Genomic DNA, 24,887 nt, shown 5'->3' on the forward strand with positions numbered 1-24,887 from the left:
GGGGGGGGGGGGGAGATGTGTCGAGTGAACGTTGGACAACGTTAGCCCCTCGACAGTGCAATCATAAAAAATGTATAAATATTCGGAGGTGGACGAGTGGTCTTCATAGCTTTTTTGGAATATTTTCAAATGACTATTAATCATTTATAGGTAGCATTAACAAATGTGCAAATTTACCCTTTTTGTAGGTCTTAGGGACATGTATTTTTGCTTTGTAATCAGTTTTTCTTTTTCTCATTATCACACTGAGTCTCATGTTGATCGATAGCAATCCCTGATATCCACTGTTTTGGGACACTTAAATGAATCAATTCGTTGTGTAATTATACTGGTCATGTGGAGTGTAACAAGAACTCGATAACTACCTGCATTTATCCAGCATTAAATTTGAGGATACGAGGAACATGTAAATTAATACGAGAGGGAAAATGAACTCTAGAATGCATAAACTAAGTTTATGTGTAAGAAAATGTTTTATACGTAAGGGAAGGAAAAGTATATGAAATATAGTACAATTCAAAAATTAAGGGTGTTTATTTATTCCTTGAATAAATCCTACTATTCGTTTATTCCGTAGAAATTTGTTTTTCCTGAGTGGAATCTTGATTGAATTAATATATAATTTCTAAACGAATCTGATCATGAAATATATCATCCAAAAATCATAGAAAATTATGCTCAATCGCTCGATTGTGATTTCTTCTTTTTCTTCTTCTTCTCACTAGTCGGGGCTTCGACTTCCTCTTTCACCTCTGGAACTTCCTCTGACTCCTGCGTCTTCTTCTTCTTTTTCTTCTTCTTGGGCTCTGGAAAATTCAAATAAAGAATTAATACAAATCCTTATAAATTCATAAGCAGGGATAGCCATATTCATAAACTATAATTATCGTTAAATTTTGATGTAGTCAATTCGTTAATATCATTCTTAATTTTTTAATTATTGAAGTCATCATCAATTTAATTAATTCCGAATTAAGTTATTAATTCCCTTCTTCAATGTAAAAAAATTCCTGATTTAAACCTTCATCACTAAGCTGCGCATTCTGTTAATATTCTGTAATTGCTGCGCCTGTTCCCACCCACCGCATCAAAAACCTGAATAAATTACCTGTGCTCTCCTGACTCTCCTCAGCCTCCACCTCCATGTTCTCCTCCTCCACCTCCTGCTTCTTCTTCTTCTTCTTTTTCTTCTTGCCCTCCTCAACCGAAGTGGAAGCCTCCTCTACCTCGACCTTGACCTCGACCTCCCCCTCGCTCTGCCTGCTCTTCTTCTTCTTCTTCTTGGGCACCTCCACCTCCTCCGGCTCCGTCTTGATCTCCTCAATCAGCGGCTTCGTCTCCTCGAACGGCCTCTTAACTCCAATAGTCGAGTCACCAGCCACCGGATACTGCACAAACTCGCTCTTCGCCTGGTACTTCTCGAACTTGGCTTTGGCCTTTCCAGTCCCACTGATCCTCTTCAAGTTCCCCTCCTCCAGGATCCTGAGCCTCGCCTCGAGCTTCGCCTTGTGTTCAGCTCCAAGATCGAAGCTGCCATCCTCCCCGAGGGCGTCGACTCTCGTCGCCAGTGAAGCCTTGGCAGCCAACATCCTCGACATCTTCCCCTTGTTCTTGGTGGAGCTCTGTCCAACCAACTGTGCATGGTAGATCAATCCATACTTGGGTGTGTCTCTTTTCGTCTTCAAGGCCCTAAACAGCGCCTTCTCAGCCCCCAGAATCTGCACAGTCGAGGCTGGATGCTTCGCCAAATTGATGAGAGACCCTGCGTGGGAGATCAGACGAGCGCCCACCAGTTCTCCAACGAGAACAGTCAGATTGGGGGCCATTGCCATCATCCTGGTCTTCAGATAGTCGTACAGCTGTGCTCTGTACTGGGAGATCTCAATCACCTGATCGCACAGGTGTTGAATGTTCAGGATGTCGTCCTCAGATATTTCTGTGCCCATGGAGATCTCAGCTGCCTCCTTCACCTTCCCCTCGATCTCCTCGGGGAGAATGTCCGAGAGATCTGACTTTATCGTGTTCTCACGTGTTCCTATTATCTTCACTGTCTTTACGAAGGCCACGTTGTCTGCTATCAGCTTCCCCAACTCGGGAAAGTGCCAGCCGTACCACTCCCTGCATCTCATCACGTAATTGTTCAGCTCCTTGTCCAGATCGTCGAGGAGGCAGACCGCCTGGATGATCATTGTGTCGATTTTGTCGGGGGAGAATTTGAGTTTGTAACGGGAGAGACTGTGCGCCAGACCCAGGGCCATTGCGGTCATCTCTTTCTTCGGGAGGCCTGCGAGCAGACTGTCCATCTGGCTTCTTATGCAGCGCATCAGCTCCTGGATTGAGTTGTTGCTCACGCAGGAGAGACTCAGCTTGTCCTTTATGGCGTTACCCAGCTTGGCGTCTGCCACTGCCAGCTGCTCTTGAACCTCGCTGCAGTGCTTTTTCAACATCTTCTTCAGGGATTTGCAGAGCTTTCCCTCTACTGCCGCTGTTGTCGCCGCGAGGGCTTCTGTCGTGTCCGCAAATTTCTCGAAGTGCTTGAGCTTCAGGCTGGAAGAGGGATTGCATAGGGGGAAATGTACGAATATATTTCAATGGATGTTGTTCCATAGAAAATGTGTTAATGAATGTAAGAGGATTTTTTATCGAATTCGGCAGGTTTTCCTGGGAAATTCTTTCGTCTGTGCATTTTGCTATTTGCAAGAATTAATTAATTGATTCGCTGGAATGAATCAATGTCTTGAGAGATGTCTTGAGAAATGTCTTGAGATCTTTTTTGTAGTTGAGAGAATTTCCAACAAAAAATGTCTTATCGCATTTTCTCCTAGAACCCCCCGTTATCAAGATAATCCCATATGCAAGTAGACGAAAACAAAACGTCATGAAATAACAATAAGATATTCAGGTCTCAAATTAATATTTTCGATTAACTCGTGAAGGGTAATTTTTAAAGGTAATTCTAGAGACATTTTCCAATAAATATATGAACCAATAATGAAGAAATCAATTGTGTACAATACTCACAGTTTACTGGCAGCCTCTGGCGTCTCGAAGTCATGATAGAGATTCTCAGTCTTCGCCAATTTGTTCTCATCCAACAGCTAAAAAATGCCCCGCAATTAGTCATACCACCCCTCAATATCATTTTTCAATTTTATTTTGGAGTATTCTAAGCAGGCCACGTGCTCATCGAGGTTAGTTTGCCAGTAGTGCCTCCAATAATCAATTCTCACTGAAATTACCTTAAAAATTGCGTACCCCGCTGGGGTCTCAAACAGCACCAACATTTTACCACTTTTTTTTATTTATCCACTTGCACAATTATTTATTATTCACTGATAAACGACGTGCACGAGTTGTACGTGGAGACAACATGTGTGTGCGCGTCGGAAGAGACAGCGTTCACGGAAATTAAAATTTCCATGAACCATTTTTGCGAAACTAGCGCCACTCGTGTCTTCCTCTTCTTCAATTTTTTTGGCTCTGGGGCATTACGTAGCTCTACCCTTCGGCCGGGCTACGCTGTACTTTTGGATATTTTCAGTTTTTTAATTTTTCAACTAAATTGCATGAAAAAAATTGGAAAAAATTCATATCCAGTCAGTATCATCTAGATTAAATTTCGCAAATTATTGATATTTTCTCAAAGATTTTCCTCTGATAAATAAATAATAAAACTTGTTTGCAAAACGGTGGATTGTTTTTTATGAGGTGTCAAAAAAAATTCTTGATTTTTTCACATCTAATGAAAAAAAATTCAGATTTTAATCTTTGATTACAATGGAAATATTGATTTTCACATAAGACACTGCGGGTTAAATCCTGATTTTTTAACATTTCTTCTTTGAAAAATCAAAACTATAATTAATAATTAATTAAATTACATTACCAAAAAAAAAACTATCATTATATTTTACTGAAAAGAATTATTATTATTTCAAATAATTGATTTTTCAGTTTTATAATTATTACATTTTATTATTATTATTATTATTATTACGGGTATATATATATATATATACCCGTATATATACATATACTGTATAATAATTAATTAAATTGAGAAAAAAATTAGAATTCCGAATCTAAACGAGTTTTCTGCAATTTTTTTTCAGTTTTCAATAATCTTTGAATTTACCGTAGGGGTAGAGCTGCTATTTTAATATCATTACTGTGATATCACTTCCGGAAAATCAAATAAGGTAATGCCTAAACATTGGAAATTTTCGTTAATTGACGGTAAACAATTATGAAGCATATTTGAAGGTCCATGACTTTTTCTGGGAATTGAATAAAAATTGAAATGTGAGGCTAATAATTTCTTCATGACTATTAAACCTCTGGGATGGATTCTCCACGAGATGATCAAGACCTTGACGTGGATTACGATGATTACGACGTTATAATTATCGGTGGAGGCTTGACAGGGCTGTCTGCGGCCTATCACCTCGCAAAGAAACGAGCCAATTTATCGGTGATGATTGTTGAAGCTGAAGGTATTTTACAAATTTTTGGGGTCTAAATGTATTTTTTATTACACTGAGAAAAAAATATATTTTTATCAAATATCCATTTACTTGAGAGAAGTATTCATTTTTTCAATACCATATTTCTCCAGTCTAGTCATTTCCAGGCAATCCTCATTGGGTTTCAATTATGACAATTGTAGTACTCTAGAAGATGATTATGTTTGTTATGACTTTGAGGGAATTCCCTCAATAATTATCAACATTAAGGGGAGACTACTGTGAGTTTTAAAAGTCGTGGGTTATTGGAGTGAGACTTTTCGGGCAAACGAACAACAAAAATTTTTTTTTGCACTAATTAGTCGTTTTCAGATCTATTTAATCGATGTGCAACGTATGAAAAGTCTCACTCCAATAACCCACGACTTTTAAAACTCACAGTAGTCTCCCCTTAAAAAATTAATGGAAATTCTTTCCTCTAGAAAATAAGAAATTTAGGAAAAATGAATAATCATTGGAGGAGTTCATCCAAGGTCGTGTGCAACATAGTCATCCTCTAGAGCAACATGATTGTCATAATTGAAACCTCATCAAGTTCGTCTGGGAATACCTCGATTGGAGAAATACGATGTTGAAAAAAAAATGCTTCTCTCAAGTAAATGACTGTTTGGCAAAAATAATTTTTTTCTCAGTGCATTTATGAAATGAAAAATGAAGCGTGTCTAATATTCATCGTTAAATTTCACGTAATGGCTTTCACTTCTACACTTTATTTCGTAGATTCTACAGGAGGTAGACTAAAATCAGGAGAGCATTTCGATCTCCATGCGCATTCGTTCCAGAATAATATGACGCGATTGCTGCGGGAACTGAAGATTGAAACTGAATTCGGGGAGCAACGCGACGATAAAAACCGCGTCTTTTGCGATGAGAACGGTCCGGTCCGTTCACTGCCTTCTTTCCTCGCCGCGCAAGTGTATTATTGCATAAAATCGGTGAGATCTCGTCTGCTCACGGTATTACAAGGAGCTGACGTAAAGAATATATTATGAATATGGATACATGTATTTTTAATTTTTTTTTAATGATAGGAGAACGTACGACAGAATTTAATAGAAAACTCTAGCGCGTTCTCTAAGAAATTCGATTGAAATTATTTTTGAAAATTCGATTTGTTTTTTTTTCGCGAATTCTATTAAAAATTCCCCAATATTTCCGGAGATATCTGTCTATGGGAAAAAATGTTTAGACGTTGATTCCTCCATATAACTCATTCTATTGGGATTATTTTTTTAGAGGAATTCTTTAAGAATTTTCCAAATTTTTTTTCTTGAATTTTATCATAAGAAATTGACAAAAATACAGAGGACAAAACTCAGAATTTAGGCTTAAAAAGTTCTGTAGAAAAATCATGATCTATTGACATTTTTCGAGAAAATAATTGACGCGAAAACAAGAATTTTTAATAGAGTTCCAATAGAAATTCAATAGAATTTTGACTAAATTTTTCTCATACGTTAAACACTAGTAATAAAAGAAAACAAAAATCATGAACTATTGCCATTTTTTGAAAAAATAATTGACGCAAAAAACAGAATTTTTAATAGAGTTCCAATAGAAATTCAATAGAATTTCGATTAAATTTCTCTCCTACCCTAGTAATAAATATAAACGACGTATTCTAAATTTCCAACAGCTGAACGAAAGTAGTTTAGACCGACGATTAGAATCCCTGGAGAATAACGAAGAATTCACGATACTTGCAGAGCTGAGTGCCGCTGATTTACTTGATCGTATGGTCCTCTCCTCAAGAGCCAAATCCATTTGCGCAAGTTTAATTTCATTGACTTGTGGTGAGAACTTCATTCTCATCGGTGAAACACTCACGTCCATTCTTCACGTTTCAACGAAATTTGATTATTTTTTAGGCTTTATGGATTTGAAAAATATTTCCGCCTTATGGCTGCTGACATTACTGCACGGGGCTGGTGGATTTTTCGAACGATTGAAGTTCTTCTTGAACAGCAATTCACGTTATTTCATTAAAGTAAATACACGTGCGAAAAGATTGAATAAAAAATTCTATTGTTTGTTTTTTTTCTTCACTTTTGTTAAAATAGAAGTCAAGTCAATAACAAAAGGTCAATAACAAAAATAGCAAAAATTTTATAAACAAGAATAGAATAATTCAGTGTAATTTTTGGTATTTAATTATTCTATTTAAATTTTTCGATTTCTTTTTCAATTTATTATGAATTCCTACAGGGGGGAAATTCTGCATTACTTCAACGATTGAATAAAAAAATCCTGGATGAAAATGTCACCATAAACTGTTCTGAGACAGTGAATAAAATCACGTTCAACGAATATCGGAATTTCGTATCGACGGGTAATAATACATACAAGTACGTTGAAATTCTGCGGCATGAATGATCAATTCGATTGTTATTTTTTAGTTCAGTACATTGACAGTTACCACTGGATCCAATTCAATCCTCAAAGGAGCAAATTTCATAGAAAAATCGAATTCTTTTGACTTGTTCTATTGAATATTTAATATATATAACTATTATTATATTTATATGTTATATAGGGGAGGCTGGGGTAAAATGGACACTTTTGACTTTTTTAAAAATATTAATGAGGGGTTGCAATGTTGATGAATTTTAATAATTTGTTTTTCAATAGAAAACAATTCTTTCCCTTTGTGATGAGCTTAAACTGATCTCAATTACTAAATTTGTTTCTGAGTTATGAATAATGTTAAAAAAGTCTAAAGTGTCCATTTTACCCCACCCTCTCCTAATTATATAATATAATTATATTATATAATTAGGAGAGGGTGGGGTAAAATGGACACTTTTGACTTTTTTTAAAATATTAATGAGGGCTTGCAATGTTGATGAATTTTAATAATTTGTTTTTCAATAGAAACAACAATTCTTTCCCTTTGTGATGAGCTTAAACTGATCTCAATTACTAAATTTGTTTCTGAGTTATGAATAATGTTAAAAAAGTCTAAAGTGTCCATTTTACCCCACCCTCTCCTAATTATATAATATAATTATATTATATAATTAGGAGAGGGTGGGGTAAAATGGACACTTTTGACTTTTTTTAAAATATTAATGAGGGCTTGCAATGTTGATGAATTTTAATAATTTGTTTTTCAATAGAAACAACAATTCTTTCCCTTTGTGATGAGCTTAAACTGATCTCAATTACTAAATTTGTTTCTGAGTTATGAATAATGTTAAAAAAGTCTAAAGTGTCCATTTTACCCCACCCTCTCCTAATTATATAATATAATTATATTATTATATTCAATAAATATAATGTTTATTCTCTATTGAACATGTCAATAGAATTGTTCAACGAATTCGCCAGGTTTTTCAACTAAATTTTCTCGTCCATGACACTCCTAAGAAAAACGAAATTTAAAACGTCTAGATGCAGTTACGTGATCATCGCAATATCGCCCCCGTGGAGTGCAGGACTCACCCCGGAGTCATTCCCAGAAAACTACGCAAAATCCCAAAGTTCATACGTATCAACCCGACTAATCCACTTCGAATCCAACTACAGGGACGACTTCTGGCATCCGAGTCACTCAGGAACGATCGTTCCCCTAGTCTCCAAAGCTTCGACGCAACTGAGACTGATTCAAGAGACAACTCATCCCCCTGGGAGTGAAATAAAAACCCTGTCCGGATATTTCTCAGTATCCGCACGTATGAAAAAATTAAATAGAAAAACCTAGCGAATTTGCTAGAAAATTCTATTGGAATTCTCCAGAAATTCTATTAGGATTCTATTGAAATTCTAGAGAATTCTCGGTAAAATTCTGTTTATTTTTGCGCTGTTTTTATTAGATTTTTGATGGAAAAAGTCAGTAGACTTCGATTTTTCTATATGAATATTCTCTTGGGATTTTTTATACAGGAATACTTGAGCATAAATTTTCCACTCAGATTCTGTAATGCAAAAGAAAACAAAATACAGCGGGAAAAATTTAGAAAATCCGTGATCAATAATTTCAATAGAAAAAATGTCAGGAGAAAAATTTAACCAGAAAAATCTAATCTATTGACTTTTTCCTATAGAATATCTAGTAGGTTCAGCGCAAAAAACAAATAGAATTTTCATGAGAATTCTCTAGAATTTTAATAGAAATTCTAGAGAATTTTAGAATTTTAATAGAATTTTAATAGAAATCCTAGAGAACCCCAATAGAATTTTCTAGCGAATTCGCTAAGTTTTTCAATTTAATTTTTTCATACGTGCGATGCAGACAACGAGCACTCGAGATCTCTGAAGCTCTCGAGAACCCTGAGACAATGCTTCAACCACATCGCAGAGCATTCGCACGTTAATTTTTACGAAGAAACGGAAGCGAAAGGTCTGATGAGTGTTCTCAGCCCTTCGAACATTCAGAATCATATGAATCTCCTGGGGACGCCTTGCAGGAGGTAATTATAAACTGGGATTGTAGACGAGGTGCCATCCCTGAGCTAGGATTTTTTTCGCAGCGAGTGAATACTCGGGGAGGTGGCCGGGCACTGCCGATGGGGCTGTCGAGGCTGGAGAGCACGCCGCGTGTCTAGTCCTCAACGACGTTCGGCCGCAGACGCTAACTAGATCTCAAATAGTGACGTACATGTCAGTTCATTTTTCTTCTAGAAATGAATTCTTTAACATTCCTCGAAACATGAGGATGAAAAAATTCCATAGAAAAAATTCAATAAAAAACCAATTCAATTCATTTCAGTGAAAAAATTCAATAGGAACCCTAGCGAATTAGCTAGAAAATTCTATTGGAATTCTATGGGGTTTTTATAGGATTTCGAAGAAAAAGTCAATAGATTTCGAATTTCTGTTTGAATTTTTTTTTGCGATTTTTTTAGAAGAATGCTTGGGCATCAATTTTCCAAGCTTTTTCCACTCGGATTTTGTAAGACAAAACAAAACAAAATCCAGCGGAAAAAAATTAGAAAATTTATGCACAATAATTCTAATAGAAAAAATCTCAAGAGAAACGTTCGAAGAGAAATTGAAAATATATTGACTTTGTCAAAACAAGTAGAATTTTGTCAATAGAATTCCAATAAAAATTCTATTAAAACGCCACTGAATTCCTATAGAATTCCAGTCGAATTTTCTGACGAATTCGCCAGGTTTTTTATTGAATTTTTTCCTATATGAAACCAAAGGAGCTAGTGTTCAGAATCCAATTGCGTTCAATTCCTGAGCAAAACGGAGTTGAATGGGTGATCACGTCTCTGGTACAACAAAGAAATGAAGCGATCTCCCACTTGTTTTTCCATTGCAGACCAGCGCGAGCAAGAAGAACAGGATCCAGTTTCGAAGTTTGGATGGCTAGAACAGTTCTCTTGATTGTGAACTCTATGATATTCTGGCCTTTTTGTCGAAAAGCCTATAACTTCTGAGGTAAAAACGGCTCCAGACATCGGCATAATCGAAATTTTGAATAGAATTTTGAATTGAAATATTCAAAATCGAATTTATCAACCAATAATTGAGAAATTAAACTGCCAATTATTATATTATTTTTCAAATTTCAATCACGATAAATAAACTTCTCATAAACTTCTCGTGATATTACTAAAAGTAATGATTGACGCCGATCTAAAAACGGCTCATTAATGAAGTGATGGAACAGAAGAAGTTATTCTATCTCCAATTATTGAAAAATAAACCATCATGTGAGGGGAAAAATCAAATCACCCCAAATGACCCCCCAAAAATTTACTTATAAATCGTTGCTTTTTATTTTTGACTGAATTGCAAATACACATAAATGATTCCTCACAGATATTTCACAGACTGACAGATAATGACTGAACGTGGAAATGAGTATGGCTATTCGAGATAAGAATGATGAGAATGATGGAACAAGGATTTACATCCTCTCGGTCATATAGAACGTGACGATGGCGACAATGATGCAGACCACAGCGAAATAGAGCCCTCGTATTATGTACATGTAATTGTTATTCCCCGAGGATTCGACACTCTCAGCCCTCTCCTTTCCCTTTCTCCGGGGCTTGAACTTCCTCTCGAACTTCTCCACTTCCCTCTGATTCTTCAACTCCTCCTCTTTTTTCTTCTTCGCGAGTTCGACCGCCTGCGCACGCTCCTTCTGCTGCTTCAATTCTTTGCACTGCTGGTCACATTCAATCTTGACATTTCCTCTCTGGACTTCGGTGCAGAGAACGGTTTTCTTTATTCTTTGGCATTTGCAGGTAATTTTCATTCGTTTGTTGCATACGTCTGAGGGACGACAGCTGCCGGGGTGACAGTTGTCGATGCATCGATGTCCACATGAGTACTGGAATTAAAAAAGCGCGTGGGGTGGTGAATGTGAATGCATAACATTCTGAAAAGGATGGGCGATATTTTAAATAGAAAATGAAAACTCGAAGGTCCAGTAAACAAAAGAGAATTGAATACCATTCTATGAAACATGAATAAACGAATCATAATTGCCCAAATCATTTGGGTCAGAGGAAAACAGAATAATTCAACTTTCTCAATATTGCGTTTACCAAGGTTTTCTTCGAACAAAGTTGATTAGAATTAATAGCTAGAATTATGAGATAATCTCACATTTTTGACGTTAAGGATAGGAGAATCTGAATGCAATATAGTGAAAATGATGATCGATTTTTTCACTTTGAACAAATAATATTAATATCCAAATACAAAATTTCTGATATGAATAAAAAGAAGCTGTGACTCAATATTCCAAATGAAGTTTTAATTTTTAATTTGGTGCTGAAAACACGAGATGACAATATTCTAAGCACGGAATAATATTGATGAGATGAACAACAGATTAATTGAATTACCGTGTGAACTACCTAAAAATTGATAACAGTGTGGGCACGCACTTTTACCAGAGTATCAACAACCATTGAATTCCATAAATTCACACTCTAAAGTGTGTTCTACAAGCAATTGAATTGTAATAACGATTAAAATCTTATTCAGCGAGCGCAGGAATTAGGACATGAGCGAATCATTTATCGTAATACGAAAATTTAACAGCTGATAAGTTGGGACGTGATTCTCATCGGTCCTATTGCTTTTTGCAATGAGAATGATCATAAGCAATCAATTGAGAAAAGGAATATCGAATCCGACAGGAAGGGGGCATCAAAGTAAACTTTCAAATTACATAAATACCATTTCACCCCCGACAAACTTACATTTCGTGGGCACTGATTCCCGCACTTCAGCATCTCCTCCCTGTCCCTCCCCTTCTTCCCCGTCACCTCCACACACCTCTTGTACAAGCTATTCAGCCCGCAGTGACAAGCGATCTTAACAGGCTGCTTACAAGGTGGACAGGGGGCAGGATGGCACCTCTCAGGACACAGATGACTGCAGCCCTCAGGCCGCCCCAGTCTGCAAGGCTCCTCGCACTCCATGCAGTCTTCCCCATCGCCTCCGCCCTCCCCCCTCACCCTGTGACACAAAACTTCGCACTTGTGATTGCCACAGGGTAAACCCCTCCCGCACTCGCGTCCACACGACCCAGGAATGGCAATGTGACACGGCCAGGGTCTGGTCTCGTGTCCTCCCAGGCACGTCACCATCACAGACACCTCGCAAGGCGGACAGGGCAGTGTCTTCAACTCCATCCTGTCCTTGGAGATCTCCCAGGGTCCAGCGGGCTGCGCGACCCCATTCACCCTGACCTTATATCATCATATTATTATAAAGCGTTCATTTATGGCCTGGGGTGAAACACCCCCTGAGGACAACCAAGAAATACATCCAAGACTTTGATCACAATAAGAGCCGTACACTGAGAGAAAAACAAACACGTCAAACAAGTCTTGTTTGGGCCAACAAAATCGCTAGTTGAAAATTGACAAAAAAGAATCTGTTTGGTTCGGATTTGAATGTCTCAGACATGAATAATTGTTCTGCTCTCGACAGCAACGAAATATTTGGCTCGAGAGGCGGATAATTCACACCAGACGGTGCCTTTTCAGGATGAAAATATCTCATACAGAGGAAAATTTATCAACAAATATTTTATCATTTATATCATTCTTACCTTGACCCACACCTTCGTGTGACAGACAGCCACACACTCATGTCCACACCTCTTATAGACCAGGTGACAGATCTTCTTGCAGGGGGGACAGCTCCCCTGATGGCACTTGTGCGACTCCTGCTTAGAATGATGGCAAATCGGTGGTATTTTGCACAATTTATTGCAGTGCGGGGGTTTGATCCTCTTCTTCGTGCCGCAGGGCACCTCAATCTTGCTGTTACCACACCTGCACTGGAAGGTGATGGTCCTGGGGCAGGGGTAGCAGGGGCCGGAGTGGCACGGAGCTGTGCACTTGTGCTTTCTGCAGTTCAGGGAAGTCTCGCAGATCTTCTCGCAGGGATTCACCCCAGTCCTGACGCAGTCGCAGCACTTCTTGTTGCAGGGGTGCTTGCCACAGGCCCTCATGTTGGTGCACTTTTTGTTGCAGTGGAACTCCTTCGTGCAGGATATCTCCTTGGTGTAGGAGCTGCATTTGCAGGTTTTGCTGACCACCTCGAGGCACTGGCCGCAGTCGCCCAGGTGACACCTCATGTTGCAGAGGTGGGTGCCACAGTCCAAGAGCTTTCCGCAGGTGTCGCCGCACGTGGGGAGGGTCTTCTGCTTGCAGGAGACGTTGTAGCGTTTTTTTCCGCAGGGGCAGGTCCTGTTTTTGGCGACGGGACAGTCGCCGCAGTCACCTGGGACGTGGCAAAAGCCCTCGCAGGTGTGGATCTTGCAATTTAATTGGGTTGTGCATTTTCTGGTGCAGCTCCAGGTGGTCTCCGAGCACTCCAGGGGCTTCGTGGAGGCGCCACAGTGGCAGGGGGAGGGCACGATCTCAGGGCAGGGGGGGCAGGCGCCCGTGTGACACTCGATCCTGCAGGGGTGGCGGCAGGGGAGGGCTTTGTTGCAGGGGGTCCTGCAGCTCCAGGACTTTGTGCTGCAGCGGCGGGCCTGGGGGGGCTGTTTGCCACAGTGACATGTCGTTGTCACCATTTTTGGACATGGGGGGCACGGCCCGGGGTGGCAGAGGAGCATGCAGGTGTGGCCGCAGGCGGGGGACAGGGGCTTCGAACATTTTTCCTCGCAGGAGTGGGGGATTATCCAGGGCTGGGGGACGGGGTCTTTGGTTTTTAGGCAGAAGCAGAGGTAGGAGGTGGGGGTCGAGGACTCGGGGTACTCTGTGCGACATTTGGGACATGCCCACACGGGGGTTATGCCTTTCGAGAGCTTGGACGCCAGGGAGTCCCGGATCCAGTGCTGGATGCACGTCAGGTGGAGAAAGGAGTAGCACGTCGAGCAACTCCATATCTGGATTGAGGGAGAGATTGAGTGGAGTTTTAGTATGGGCTTCAGGTTCGTTGTAACAGTCCCCTGAGGACGTGCACGATTTTTTTAATAATTTCAATCCATTAATTAGTGAAGTAAGGTTAATTCGTTTAATCTCGAATTCATTAATTCATGCATGTGAAATTAGTTTGAATTATTTTCGATTATTTTTTCAGTTTATTCTTTTTATGCAATTAGTTTTTAAGTAATTAATTTGAAATTTGGGGGAATATGTGGAAAAATATGTTCTTTCGAAAGAATAAATTCTTCAATTAATTTAATAATTGAAAAATTGTCAAGTTCTATTACTTGATTAAGTATTTATGAAATTAGTGACAGTTATAAATTATGATTGTGCCTATCTCTGGGAACAAGTGTCCAATTTTTAGACTTCTCATTAATAATTGAAGATACTCACTGGATCACTCTTCTTCACCGAAGATATGCAAATGAGGCAAACAGCCCCTCCGGACTGGAACAAATCCGTCAGATACGATAGAGTTTTCTCGGTATCTCCCCCTTCAAACTCATACGAAGACAGTGTTTTGGACACTGCCTGCTGGAGTGACTGATGAGAGCTCTCGTTCTCCTCATCACTGGAGGACTCCAGGACATTGCCATTCAGGTGTCTCTCGATGGACGCCTGATTCTGGGCCTGCGCCCTCTTAAACTTCCTCATTCTGCCTGAAAAATCCTCAATTCCCCTCAACTTCACACGACAATTGAGCCCAAAACATTGACTCCAGTGTTTTCCACTGAGTATTTATCAACTTTTGAATGGAGCACTGAACCCAGACCGTCAATCCCCCCCAAGGCGACCAATAAAACTGCTGTACGTGGAGAGTGATAACGTTTTCACTCTCCCAACACTTCTCTTCAATCGCCTGTTGTATCTTTTGACTTCATCACTCTGTTATCGTCTTCATTTGGGCTTTGTGTACTTCGCGATGGATATTTTAGGTTAGAACATTTTTATCGACTGCAGTTTTGTTGATATAATGGTGCTCGGGAACAGGTTAGAGCTTCAAAGTTATCAGTATTTTTGGAGCTAAAGGTATTTTTGTGAATTAGTGAGAGAGAATATGAGAGAAATATAGAGAAAAATGTCTGGATTGTTGTGAGTATTATAAAATTATTGAGAAGCGTTGAGAATGGAGAAGAAAACGATTTAATTGATTGCAAATTTTGGAATCTAATTTTTTATGAAAAAAAAAAGATTCAAATACAATTTCTTTATTGATTATCAGAATCAAAAAATAATCCTCATTTTGTTGATTATGGAATAAAATTCACCACAATATTCCCAATTTTTCAATGAAGTTCTCATCTTTTCCTTTCAGATATATCCGATGGAAGGAAAAATAATTCCATAGAATTATTACTGTAAGAATAGTATTTCTTTTTGAAAAAAGACAAACGGATATCGAAGAAACCTTCATGATAGTGAGTCTTACAAAACTAATTTGTTAAACAATAAATCATCACGTAAAAAAAACCTGGAAATTTATTAATTATCATGAAAATAAATGATAATCTTCCTAAAATTCTCTTGACTTCACATCATCATCTTTCAGATGTCGAGATTGAAAAAAAGAGCGATTCAAGTGCTATTTCCCCTCAATGAGAGAAGCCACTGACCAAAAATAAAACAGAACATTGACCCCTAAAAATGACGCACAACGGCGACATCCGCTGGCGAAAGAACCTCTACGAGAATCGAGACTTGCCGGACAATTACACAGACAGCACCTTCCTCGAGGAGCTAGAGAAGAACATAAAACCGAACAACGTGACAACGATCGAGGCGATAGCCCTGGGCTCCAGCATATCGATCCAGCTGAGCATCGTCATCCTCTTCGTGATGGTCTTCATCTGGCTGAACAACGAGTGGACAACACCCAACATCACCTTCACCTCGTCAGCAGGATTGACAGTGTTCGGGTACCTCTGCCACACCCTGAAGCTCCCAGACATGCCAGACAAGATCTCCAAGGACATCAGAACAGCCCTGATCTTCCTGGCATTCGGCTACATCCTGTCGCCAGTCCTCAAGACGTTGACTGAGACAGTCAGCACTGACACGATATACGCTATGACGATCTTCATGTTCCTCATTCACTTGATCTTCTCCAAGTACGGATCCCCCCAGGTGTCTCTGTCAGACTCTTTATCGATAACTTCGTCGATCTTCGGGTCTCTGATGCTCGCCTCGAGGCTCGCATCACCCCTCCATGCATTTTCATTACTGACTGTTGCTGTTCAATGCTTCGTGCTTCTTCCTTTTTTACTATCGAAAATTGAGAACAAGGTGGTGATATCGATTTTACTCACTGCGAGCACTGTCTACCTCCTCGGGATCATTTCACCTACTTTAACTTGTGTTTTTGTCGCTGTTACGATTTTTGTGCATGTTATTTGTCCACTCTGGTACATACGGTGGCAGAAGTATAAGGATAATATTTATGGGCCCTGGGATGAAGCTGTTATTAAATGAATGAGAAGAGAATTTTCCTCACTGAATTGATATCTCCTTCGTGTTTAGAGATATTCTTGAAGAACTATTTCCAAGATGAAATTGAAATGAACAATAGATTTTATGATTAATTTAGTTAAATATATCTATTTATAACGAAATTAAGAAAAAAAAACCTGTTTTGTTCTGAAATCGAAATTTTAGAAACTGTATAATAAGTTAATAAAATTGAAATTGGATAGTATGAACGGATCACTGAATTATTTATTTATTTATCAATAAAAAAAACACCTCACACGATTGGCAGTAGATTACAATCTCGTAGACAACACTTGTTCTCACTTGATAATTATAAACTGTAGTAGTCTCTTTATCCTCCTCACGAGAGCCTCGATGAAGCTCCTCTCGATTATCGAATACTCGTGCTGAGTGTCCAGCAATTGGGCTATGAAACTGTCACTGAAGACACTCACTAGACCCTGCTTCAGGTCTGACAATGTATCTGGTGATACTCGAAATTCTGAAAGATTATCTTCCAATCCCCCTAAAAAAAAACAAAAATATAATCGAAAAATTTTCTTTCACGTTAAAAACTAAAGGTTAAATTTCGAAAAACGTAACTCCTGACAATTGAATCATTCAATTCCAATCAAAACCCATAATTGACCACCTCCTGTCCAAAATTCCCTTTCAAAATCACTCAGCCAATCCCGAGACATTTCCAATGGACAAACTCATTTGTTTCCCTCATCAACATTTCCTCGAATATCCTATCACCTTTCAATCATACTCAATATCCAACTTAAATGAAAAGAAAAATTGCGAATGTTTTTTTTTCATTGCGCAATTAAAGAAAACCTTCACAATATAATAAATAATAAACCCTGGCGTAAAATATTTCAAGCAAATTAATGCAAATCATGTAATTAATCGTCTATAAAAAATAAAATTACCTTGTGCCCTGCTGTACTTTGACGACGCATTAGTAGCATAAAAATCGAGATGTGACCAAAGAATATAAAGACTGTACTCAACAATCATCGAGCAATACTTGATATTCTGTCTCTTATCATCTGCCTGTCTCTCCAATCTCTTCTCAACGATAATCCTCTGTTTCCCAGTATCCAATTCCATCTCCTCGTCAATGAGATACTTCTTGAGATCAGTTGTGCTCATCTCCTTGACCATAGCAGTCCTCTTGATGAGCGTATCAAGAAGAGGGATCTCTGAGTGCAATAAACTCGTTGACGAAACCAGGAGATCTACCAGAGTCCCCAGAGTGACTCCACTGGTGTCCCTCTTCCCCCCAGATTTTCCCAAATAAGGCTCGAACAGAAGATTTCTGATCTTCTGGTCCATGTGTGTGTGCTGCATCTGATTTCTGGCATAAAGAAGAACATTAGCTGTGATCTGGACACATGCATAATGCTCAGCATCCTCATCACGATTATTCGAGTACATGTTGATGGGCTGCGGTACGAATTTTGGTAGAAGCGAGACAATGAGCTTCTGGAGACGATAGAGATGAGCCCGAAGCTCCCTCATTCCCGTGTTGTCCATCAGCGACAGATCCGTGATCATGTCCTTTCCCAATTCGTCCTCCACAAGCTGATACATATCGATATTAGCTGATCTCGCTATCACCCCAGTGAGACAGGCAACTTCTTTGAGGAATAATGCATTGGCACGAGGTATGACATTCCTCAGGACCATTTCAACAGTGTCCCGATGGCTCTGGAGAAAGCCGCACACTTGCACTGCGCACGATTGATTCTCAGTGCCGAGAGTTGTGAGAAGAGCATCGCAGAGATACAGGGCTGGTAGGAATATCTGCTGGTAGCGTTGGCCGATTGGGGGGAGGAAGGACACTTCACTGGCGTCGAAGCCGATGTGAATGTCCGGGTGCTGATCGAAGACGCACATGCTGGAGAGACAGGAGAGAATCTTGTTTTCGAGGAGATTCTCGGCACCTGAAATGAGGGGAAAGGATGGTTAAAAGGAAACCTATATTAACGGATTTTTTTAGGGGCATATGACCTTCATAAAAGGTCTAAGACCTTCGTGAGAGCTTCATACGACCCCCAAGACCTCCATAAACATCCCAAAATCTCCATAAGGCCCACAAGACCTCCGTAAATCCCCCAAAACCTCCATAAGGCCCCTTGATAACCTCTTTATGACCTCCATAAAGCCCTTAAAAGACATCAGGCGTGAAAAAAACTGGAATGCGAGGAAAACTCCAGATGAACTCATTTCATAGGATCTTATGACCGCCATAAAAGCTCTAAGACTTTCATGAGATCTCCATCAAACCCTCAAAACCTCCATAAGACCCCTCGATAACCTTTATATGGTCTTCATAAAACCCTTGAGGCATCGGGCTCGAACTAAAATGCAGGGGAAACTCCATGTGATCTCATTTTTAGGGCCTTATGACCTCCTTAAAACTCTTAAAGTTTTAAAAACAAGTTGATGTTGAAGTTGAAAAACCGAAAATTCTAAATATTTCGAAAACTTTGAATGAACAGGTATACGTATTTTTATTAGTTGAGATAGAAGCCATCCAGACAATTATTTAGAAAGAAAAATTGAAATGGGTTGGGTAGTTTAATTGGCGATTTCTCAAAAATTCGCCAATTTTACAGAAAATTTGCGAAAATTCTCGGATTTTCTAGAACATTCAAATATTTCTTGAAAAATTCAATCCTGTCAATCCACCCAATTAAAAAAAATCGTAAGCGGCTCCAACAATTAACAATAACAACAGCAACAACAATCACAAGAATAACAAGCTAGGCGTGTCTACGTCAAGTCTAACTGCTGTATCAAGGATACGTCCGCTTCGGATTTTTTTTCATCTGACCCTCCATGGCCCACAAGACCCCCACATCCCTCCAATTAATTCTCTCACCTAGTCTCGTAGAAGCCATCCTGCAGAAAGTCGCCATTTTCGCCTCATAAAGATAAAGAGGCCTCAGCGTACTGGGATCAGGCAGCAGCATGCTCCTCAACAAGGGATCAGACTCCAGAAGACTATCAATCATGTGTTTCAAATACCCCCTGGAAGACAGATAGATGATCCAAGAATTATCAAAATCCAGTTCCAGGATCTTATCCAGACAAGACAGCGCCAGCATTTTGCAGACATCGTGTCCCCCCGAGCAGTTGTGGCACACAATGTCCATCAGTTTCTCCCCAAACCCATTGATAACTTGGATCGTAGCATATCTGTGTGACTTTTCGTGCATGGGAAGTGTTCTGTACAACGAGCTGTCCAACTGGCTCACATAAGTGGTATCAGAGGCCGCTCCAGGTCGTTCCGACTTCTCCAGACCCACGACACAGAGGAAATTGAGAAGTGCTCCATAGAGATGAGTGCGAACCTTCTGGGAGGATGCCCCAGAGTTCAGCAGCCACTGGAGAATGTGCCCCAGAATGATCTTAATGGTAGTCGTGTAGGAGGGCGACGTGGACGTCTCATTGCTGGCAAAGGTGTTCTTCAGATTAACCAGAAGTATCAGGACAGTCCCAGAGACAAGTGTCTTGATCTCGTTGAGTGCCTCGCAGGACGTCATCTTCTGCAGGAGATCATGGGATAGATTCAGCAGCAAGCTCTGCCTCTGGTTGGCAGGCAGCTGCTGATTGGTGGCGATGGAGAAGAGTATCTCAGTGGCCTGACACCAGCCCTCAACGAACTTGACCGTTGCATAGGACAAAGTCTTCGTCTGATTCCTCCTCAATGCATATCCGAGGATCGACTGGAGCTCCTGCTGCATGAGCTTCCTCTGAGTGGCGGTTGCACTGCTCTGCGTGACCGCCAGTTCCTCGATGATCAACGAATGCAGCCTCCTGATGTCAATCAGCTGTGGACCACCATGAGGCATCACTGGCCCACTGCACTTCCCCAGGACCATCTCCACCTGCGAAGGATCGAAGAACTCCCAGGTTTTCGTGGGCTCCAGCTGCAGTTGAAAGTCGATGTAATGGAGGAGATCCATGAGGAGCTTCTGAGAGGGCAGAATCTGCTCGCGATCCTGACTTGGATTGCCCACAAGCCTCTGAACGAGACTGTGCTGGAGGCTCCCACCAGCCACTCGCAGCTCGACAGCCACTAACTTCAGGAGCCAGGACATGCAAGCCAACTCAGTGGCTCTGTTATCCCCCTGGAAAGGTAGTTTAGACAGATGTCTCTGGATGAAGTCCTGGTTGGTGGCTGTTCTCAGAAATCTCAGAACTGGAACTGAAGTTTTATTGTTGGATGCCAACGTGTGAAGGAACCAGTAGCAGGCCTCTGTGATCTTGTCCCTTCCCCTCTCCAGCGACTGCTCCAGAATCCCCAGAATCGAGTGGAGGCACGTCCTGGGGAAGTCCCTGATCCCAGGCTGCTGTATCACAGTCTTCCTGATGTCCTTTGTGATGTCAAAGCCTAGAAGATAATGAGCCAGGTTTGGAGCTGGCCTGTTGATGCTCTGCATCAGCAGCAGCAAGATCCTCTCCTTGCAGTTACCAACGGGTCCATCCTCGTCGGGCTCGCGATTCTGGTCAGCATCAGAGTCCAAACACTCGACGAAACCGTGTCTAATTGTCACAGCGAGTGATGGAATCAGTGTGAACGTCGAGAGGAGCTCAGAGTCAGCTCCAGGCTCGTTGGCAACCCCTTGGATAACCCCAATCGCCACGAAAGCATGCCGCCTCAGCCAGTTGTTGTAGGACACGTACAAGGCGACGTTGATCATATGATCGGGCTCTCCAGTCCTGGAATTAACCCCCAGCAGCAGCCTCGATAAATTGGTCCTCAGTTTGCTGGAGGTCGTCGTGACAGCCGACTGCATCTGCATGTAGGGGTACTCGATCAACAGTCCACGCTCCAGGATCCTCAGGCAATTCAACGTGCTGTTCTCCAGGTGGACCTTCCCAGGAATCCCCACCTCGTACGTCTCCAGATGGTGTCTCCCCTCGTCCAGAATGTAAAGAATGACATTGAGCAGCTCTGAGTTTGAATTCAACTGCGTCATTATGTGATAACCAGGCTCAGGATTAACAGAGACTGACTCGCCCCCCTGGAGCTCCACCTTGCAGCCAGCAAAGTCCTCCACCTTCGGCTCATACTGCGAGATCAATTTGTAGAATATCTTGAGACAGGCGTCGGCCACCTGCCACTTCTCCGCGGGATTCTTGTAGGATCTCGTGTTGAAGCGAAGGAAAACGGTGTTGATGATGAAGTGGAGGTAGGGATCGAAGCCAGGATTTCGCTGGCTGGCCCCCAGGAGCCTGGGGATGGGGTAGTCTGTCAGGGCATCCAGCAGCTCCAGCATTGCTCGTGTCAGTGGATACTCCTCGTTTCTGGATTCAATCTCCTCGAGTTCTGTTTGAACACCTCGAGGCTGGTAGCTACTGGTCGTGGGGATTGTGCAGAGGATCTGAGCGGCTTCGAGGCTCTGCCAGATGCTGGACGAACTCTCTGGGGACTTCGACAGAACCGCCAGGGTGCGGACCAGCACCCCCTTGAGGGGAATTGGCATGGCACATCCGACCAGGCCAATCAGCAGTGGGAGGACCTTCCAGCCTGGATGATCGCAGATGGCTATTCTCGACATCTCGTCGTACTTCGCCACCACCTGGACGACGTTTAAAACGGCCTCGAGACGCTTGACCTCCTGGGGAGTGATACCCTTGGGGTGACTTCGTTGACGATAGATCGTGTCCTGGCTAGGGGGCAACTCCTGCCGGAGATTGTAGTAATATAGACATAGGGAATTGAAGAAGTGGTCCCAGGAGATTGTCGAGCCCGTCGAGCCATTGGGCTTCAGGAAGTTGAAGGCGTGTCTTGCTGCTTGTGGAGATGAGGCCAGTGATGCTATCATCCTGAGGTAAGGCACCAGGAGGCCAGCTGGGAGGATCTCCCCGGCTAGCCTCACGAATTTGAAGAGGGCGACCTGTCTCGAGGGCAGTCTGGCCACGTGGACAGAGGAGACGTGGGTCCTCTCCGTCTCCTGGCACCAGTAGTCCACCACGAGGTTGAGGTTGAGGGGGTCCTTGTGGTGCAGCTCAGCAATCATCAGCAGGAGGTACTCGAAGTGGTCGTCCAGGTTTCCAGGTGGCTCCACCCCCTCCCTCTGGTAAGCCTCAATGAACCTCATGGACTCGTCAGCACGACTCCTCAGCTCTTTTATCTTCAGTGGCATCAGCGTTATGAAGTCCGAGATGAAGGTGTGGAAGTAACGAACGTAGAACTCCTCGTTGTGGAGGTCTTCACTCTTGAAGATGACGTTCGAGAGAAAGTGGAAGACTCGATTGGAGAGGGCTGCCTCCACGAGGATTTCGTCCTCATTCGTGATGTTCTGGCTGGAGAGGCTGGAGGCGGATTTTATGGTGGTGATGGCGAGGGCCAGGGCGAACTGGACGAGACCACGGAGGCCCTGGCACTCCCAGGTTGAATTATTGTTCATTAGCTCTTGGATTAGCTCCTCAATGGCGCCTCGTTGGGAAATTATTGACAGGGTTTTTATGATCTCCTCACCGTCCTCGCGGCTGTGGAGGGCACTGAGGTTCAGGGTGTTCAGCAGGGCCATTATCAGGGCCAGGGTGACCTTGTCAGGGCCACCAGTGCCTGATTCTGATTCTGGTTGCTTTCGCTGGAGGAGGGAGAGCAGTCGGTGGGTTATGGGCATCGGGAGGGACGACTGGGCTGACCACAGATACAGAATGTCTGCCAGGTCCTGTCTCGTGTCGTTGAACAGCTTCATCACCATCTGGTGGTGCTTGGGACCCCCCAGCGCTCGATTCTGCTGGAGGAGATCTTGCTCGTGAGTCGGGTCCAGCTCCTCCAGAAGAGAGAGAATTCGGTCCAGCAAACCGTCCTCCTGCATTTTGTTTGTGTACTCGGTTATCTTTTTAGTGAGGGTGATGGGGGTGTCCAGGACCCAGCTGTGACCTATCCTGGCGTACACGAGGGTTCGCAGCGCCGACGTCAGCGCCTTGCAACCGTCGTAGTAGAGGAGAATTGCTGTGAGACCTCGGGTCAGGCCTGGGTGGTACGGCATCTGCAGCTGCGCTGTGCACAGCAAGTCCAGGGCCATGAACTCGTTCAGGTCGTACATGTTGGAGATTATTATCGTCTCGTCCACCAGGTCCTTCGGGAGCACTCGGTGGCCCAGCCCTGGCAGCGTCACCCCTTCGGTTATTCCTTTCTCGATTTCTGCTCGACTCTTCGCGTTTTTTGGCTGGGGAGGTAATTTCGGTTTTTAAGGGTCAGATCAGTTGATTTGATTTATTTTGAGGTTTAAGGGGAATTGTGGGCACCTTTAATTATTGTGCTGATGAGTTTACTACTTCCGTTTTAATGCGAAAATTTTTTCAAGTCGGTTTTTATTTTTTTTGATTGACTTGAATTTTGGTTTAGACTTTTGCAATTGTATAATGAGCTGTGTTGTAGTTTTTTAATTTTTCTTAAATTAATCATCAATAATGATTTTTCAAATCTCAAATATTTGATAAAGCAGTAATTGACTTCGCCAGATTAGCGATTAATTCAGAAATTTAGAATTAATTGGTTAATCGTAATTGAAACCTAAAATTATTTTCACATTTCCATATGAAAATTAGTAAACTTTAACTAATTTAAGGTAAACTTCTTTCAATATTATAAGAAGGTCAATTGACCATTTGTAAAGATTAAAAAATCAGAGGATTTATTTTGATTCCAAGGAAATTTTTATCAAAAAAAATCTCTTCATATTTTTTTTCTCAAATCAACTACATTTTTAATTAAAAATTTTCGAAAAACTTGTTAATTCTCCATTTAAATTAGAACAACGAGTGGAGATGATACCAAGTGAATCTTCAATAAGGAACTATTCCCCCCTAAAGTCCACAATAATGAATATAATTCAACAGTTCAAAAGATTCATTCATCTTGAGAACGAACGTCACAATATTTAATTAACATTGCAATGAAAAAATATGGATAATTTACACAGAATTAGATATTGATAAAGATGGAGAACAAAAGCTTATGAAATGAAAATTGAATACAATTTATCTCTCTGCTCACCGGATTCTTCATGAGTGTCAAGAAATTCTGACGGTGATTTCTGAGCGCCTCCATGAACTCATGATACTGAGGATCCTGAGTGCTGGATGACAACAAAACATACTGCTCCACAATACTCTGAAGCTCCTTGTACGGCGTCCAGCAGTCCTCTGCACTCGATTTCTCTGCAAATAAATTAAAACCCCGAATAGTTCAATAAACCCGAAATTAATGAACCTCAATCCTGAATAATACTAGAATAAATTGAGGTTAGAACCAGAAATTGGTGCTCTAAAGCTGAAATACACTTACCTTCTGTCATTTTACCAGTTTATGATACAAGTTCTACGATCATGAGTGACTGGAGCAGTCCTCTCCAACACTAAACAATCCAAATATTTATAATTTCAACTCATTTCACAACGCACTCGGTGATAACGAGGTGCACAAATGGCGGGAGAGGAAACCGGCTTGCTCCAATCACGTGGCGTCATCTCCCATGAACCCCTGAAACCCCCGAACCCC

The 24,887-nt window shown here is 41.5% G+C and overlaps 4 protein-coding genes across 6 annotated transcripts; 1 reads left to right on the forward strand and 3 right to left on the reverse strand.

Annotated features, from left to right (window-relative positions):
- Positions 1-510: 510 nt before the first annotated feature.
- On the reverse strand, positions 511-3,413 carry LOC107043077 (nucleolar protein 58). Its single transcript, XM_015264383.1, has 4 exons — positions 3,240-3,413; positions 3,022-3,098; positions 1,109-2,547; positions 511-806 (listed from the first exon to the last, which is right to left on the reverse strand). The coding sequence occupies exons 1-4, from the start codon at positions 3,282-3,284 to the stop codon at positions 679-681; spliced, it is 1,689 nt and encodes a 562-aa protein (XP_015119869.1). The 5' UTR covers positions 3,285-3,413; the 3' UTR covers positions 511-678.
- Positions 3,414-10,233: 6,820 nt separating this feature from the next.
- On the reverse strand, positions 10,234-14,834 carry LOC107043130 (NF-X1-type zinc finger protein NFXL1). Its single transcript, XM_015264455.2, has 4 exons — positions 14,276-14,834; positions 12,550-13,839; positions 11,693-12,184; positions 10,234-10,812 (listed from the first exon to the last, which is right to left on the reverse strand). Exons 1-4 carry the CDS (start codon positions 14,534-14,536, stop codon positions 10,384-10,386), a joined length of 2,472 nt encoding a protein of 823 aa, XP_015119941.1. The 5' UTR covers positions 14,537-14,834; the 3' UTR covers positions 10,234-10,383.
- LOC107043131 (phosphatidylinositol N-acetylglucosaminyltransferase subunit C) lies at positions 14,778-16,559 on the forward strand. 3 transcript variants are annotated; one of them, XM_015264458.1, is made up of 3 exons: positions 14,778-14,817; positions 15,198-15,300; positions 15,432-16,559. In XM_015264458.1, exon 3 carries the CDS (start codon positions 15,527-15,529, stop codon positions 16,349-16,351), a length of 825 nt encoding a protein of 274 aa, XP_015119944.1. In that variant the 5' UTR covers positions 14,778-14,817; positions 15,198-15,300; positions 15,432-15,526; the 3' UTR covers positions 16,352-16,559. The 3 variants fall into 3 exon arrangements, with proteins under 3 accessions (XP_015119944.1, XP_015119942.1, XP_015119943.1); XM_015264456.1 differs by lacking the exon at positions 14,778-14,817 and adding an exon at positions 14,832-14,974; XM_015264457.1 differs by lacking the exon at positions 14,778-14,817 and adding an exon at positions 14,842-14,911.
- Positions 16,560-16,585: 26 nt separating this feature from the next.
- On the reverse strand, positions 16,586-24,824 carry LOC107043129 (nuclear pore complex protein Nup205). Its single transcript, XM_015264454.1, has 5 exons — positions 24,675-24,824; positions 24,384-24,547; positions 19,242-23,553; positions 17,284-18,300; positions 16,586-16,874 (listed from the first exon to the last, which is right to left on the reverse strand). The coding sequence occupies exons 1-5, from the start codon at positions 24,682-24,684 to the stop codon at positions 16,669-16,671; spliced, it is 5,709 nt and encodes a 1,902-aa protein (XP_015119940.1). The 5' UTR covers positions 24,685-24,824; the 3' UTR covers positions 16,586-16,668.
- Between the last annotated feature and the right edge of the window lie 63 nt (positions 24,825-24,887).

The sequence above is a fragment of the Diachasma alloeum genome, unplaced genomic scaffold, assembly GCF_001412515.2.
Source record: "Diachasma alloeum isolate Michigan unplaced genomic scaffold, Dall2.0 Dall_scaffold_00547, whole genome shotgun sequence".
Lineage (NCBI taxonomy): Eukaryota > Metazoa > Arthropoda > Insecta > Hymenoptera > Braconidae > Diachasma > Diachasma alloeum.

Coding starts and splice junctions, on each gene's coding strand:
- LOC107043077 (XM_015264383.1), bottom strand. CDS start 3,284: ATGTTGGTGCTGTTTGAGACCCCAGCGGGGTACGCAATTTTTAAG. Junction 3,099..3,239: donor CGGGGTACGCAATTTTTAAG/GTAATTTCAGTG, acceptor GGCATTTTTTAG/CTGTTGGATGAGAACAAATT. Junction 2,548..3,021: donor CCAGAGGCTGCCAGTAAACT/GTGAGTATTGTA, acceptor TCCCTCTTCCAG/CCTGAAGCTCAAGCACTTCG.
- LOC107043130 (XM_015264455.2), bottom strand. CDS start 14,536: ATGAGGAAGTTTAAGAGGGCGCAGGCCCAGAATCAGGCGTCCATCGAG. Junction 13,840..14,275: donor CGGTGAAGAAGAGTGATCCA/GTGAGTATCTTC, acceptor CCCTCAATCCAG/ATATGGAGTTGCTCGACGTG. Junction 12,185..12,549: donor ACACGAAGGTGTGGGTCAAG/GTAAGAATGATA, acceptor TGATGATATAAG/GTCAGGGTGAATGGGGTCGC.
- LOC107043131 (XM_015264458.1), top strand. CDS start 15,527: ATGACGCACAACGGCGACATCCGCTGGCGAAAGAACCTCTACGAGAAT.
- LOC107043129 (XM_015264454.1), bottom strand. Junction 23,554..24,383: donor TGACACTCATGAAGAATCCG/GTGAGCAGAGAG, acceptor TTACCTCCCCAG/CCAAAAAACGCGAAGAGTCG. Junction 16,875..17,283: donor AAAGTACAGCAGGGCACAAG/GTAATTTTATTT, acceptor GTTTTTTTTTAG/GGGGATTGGAAGATAATCTT.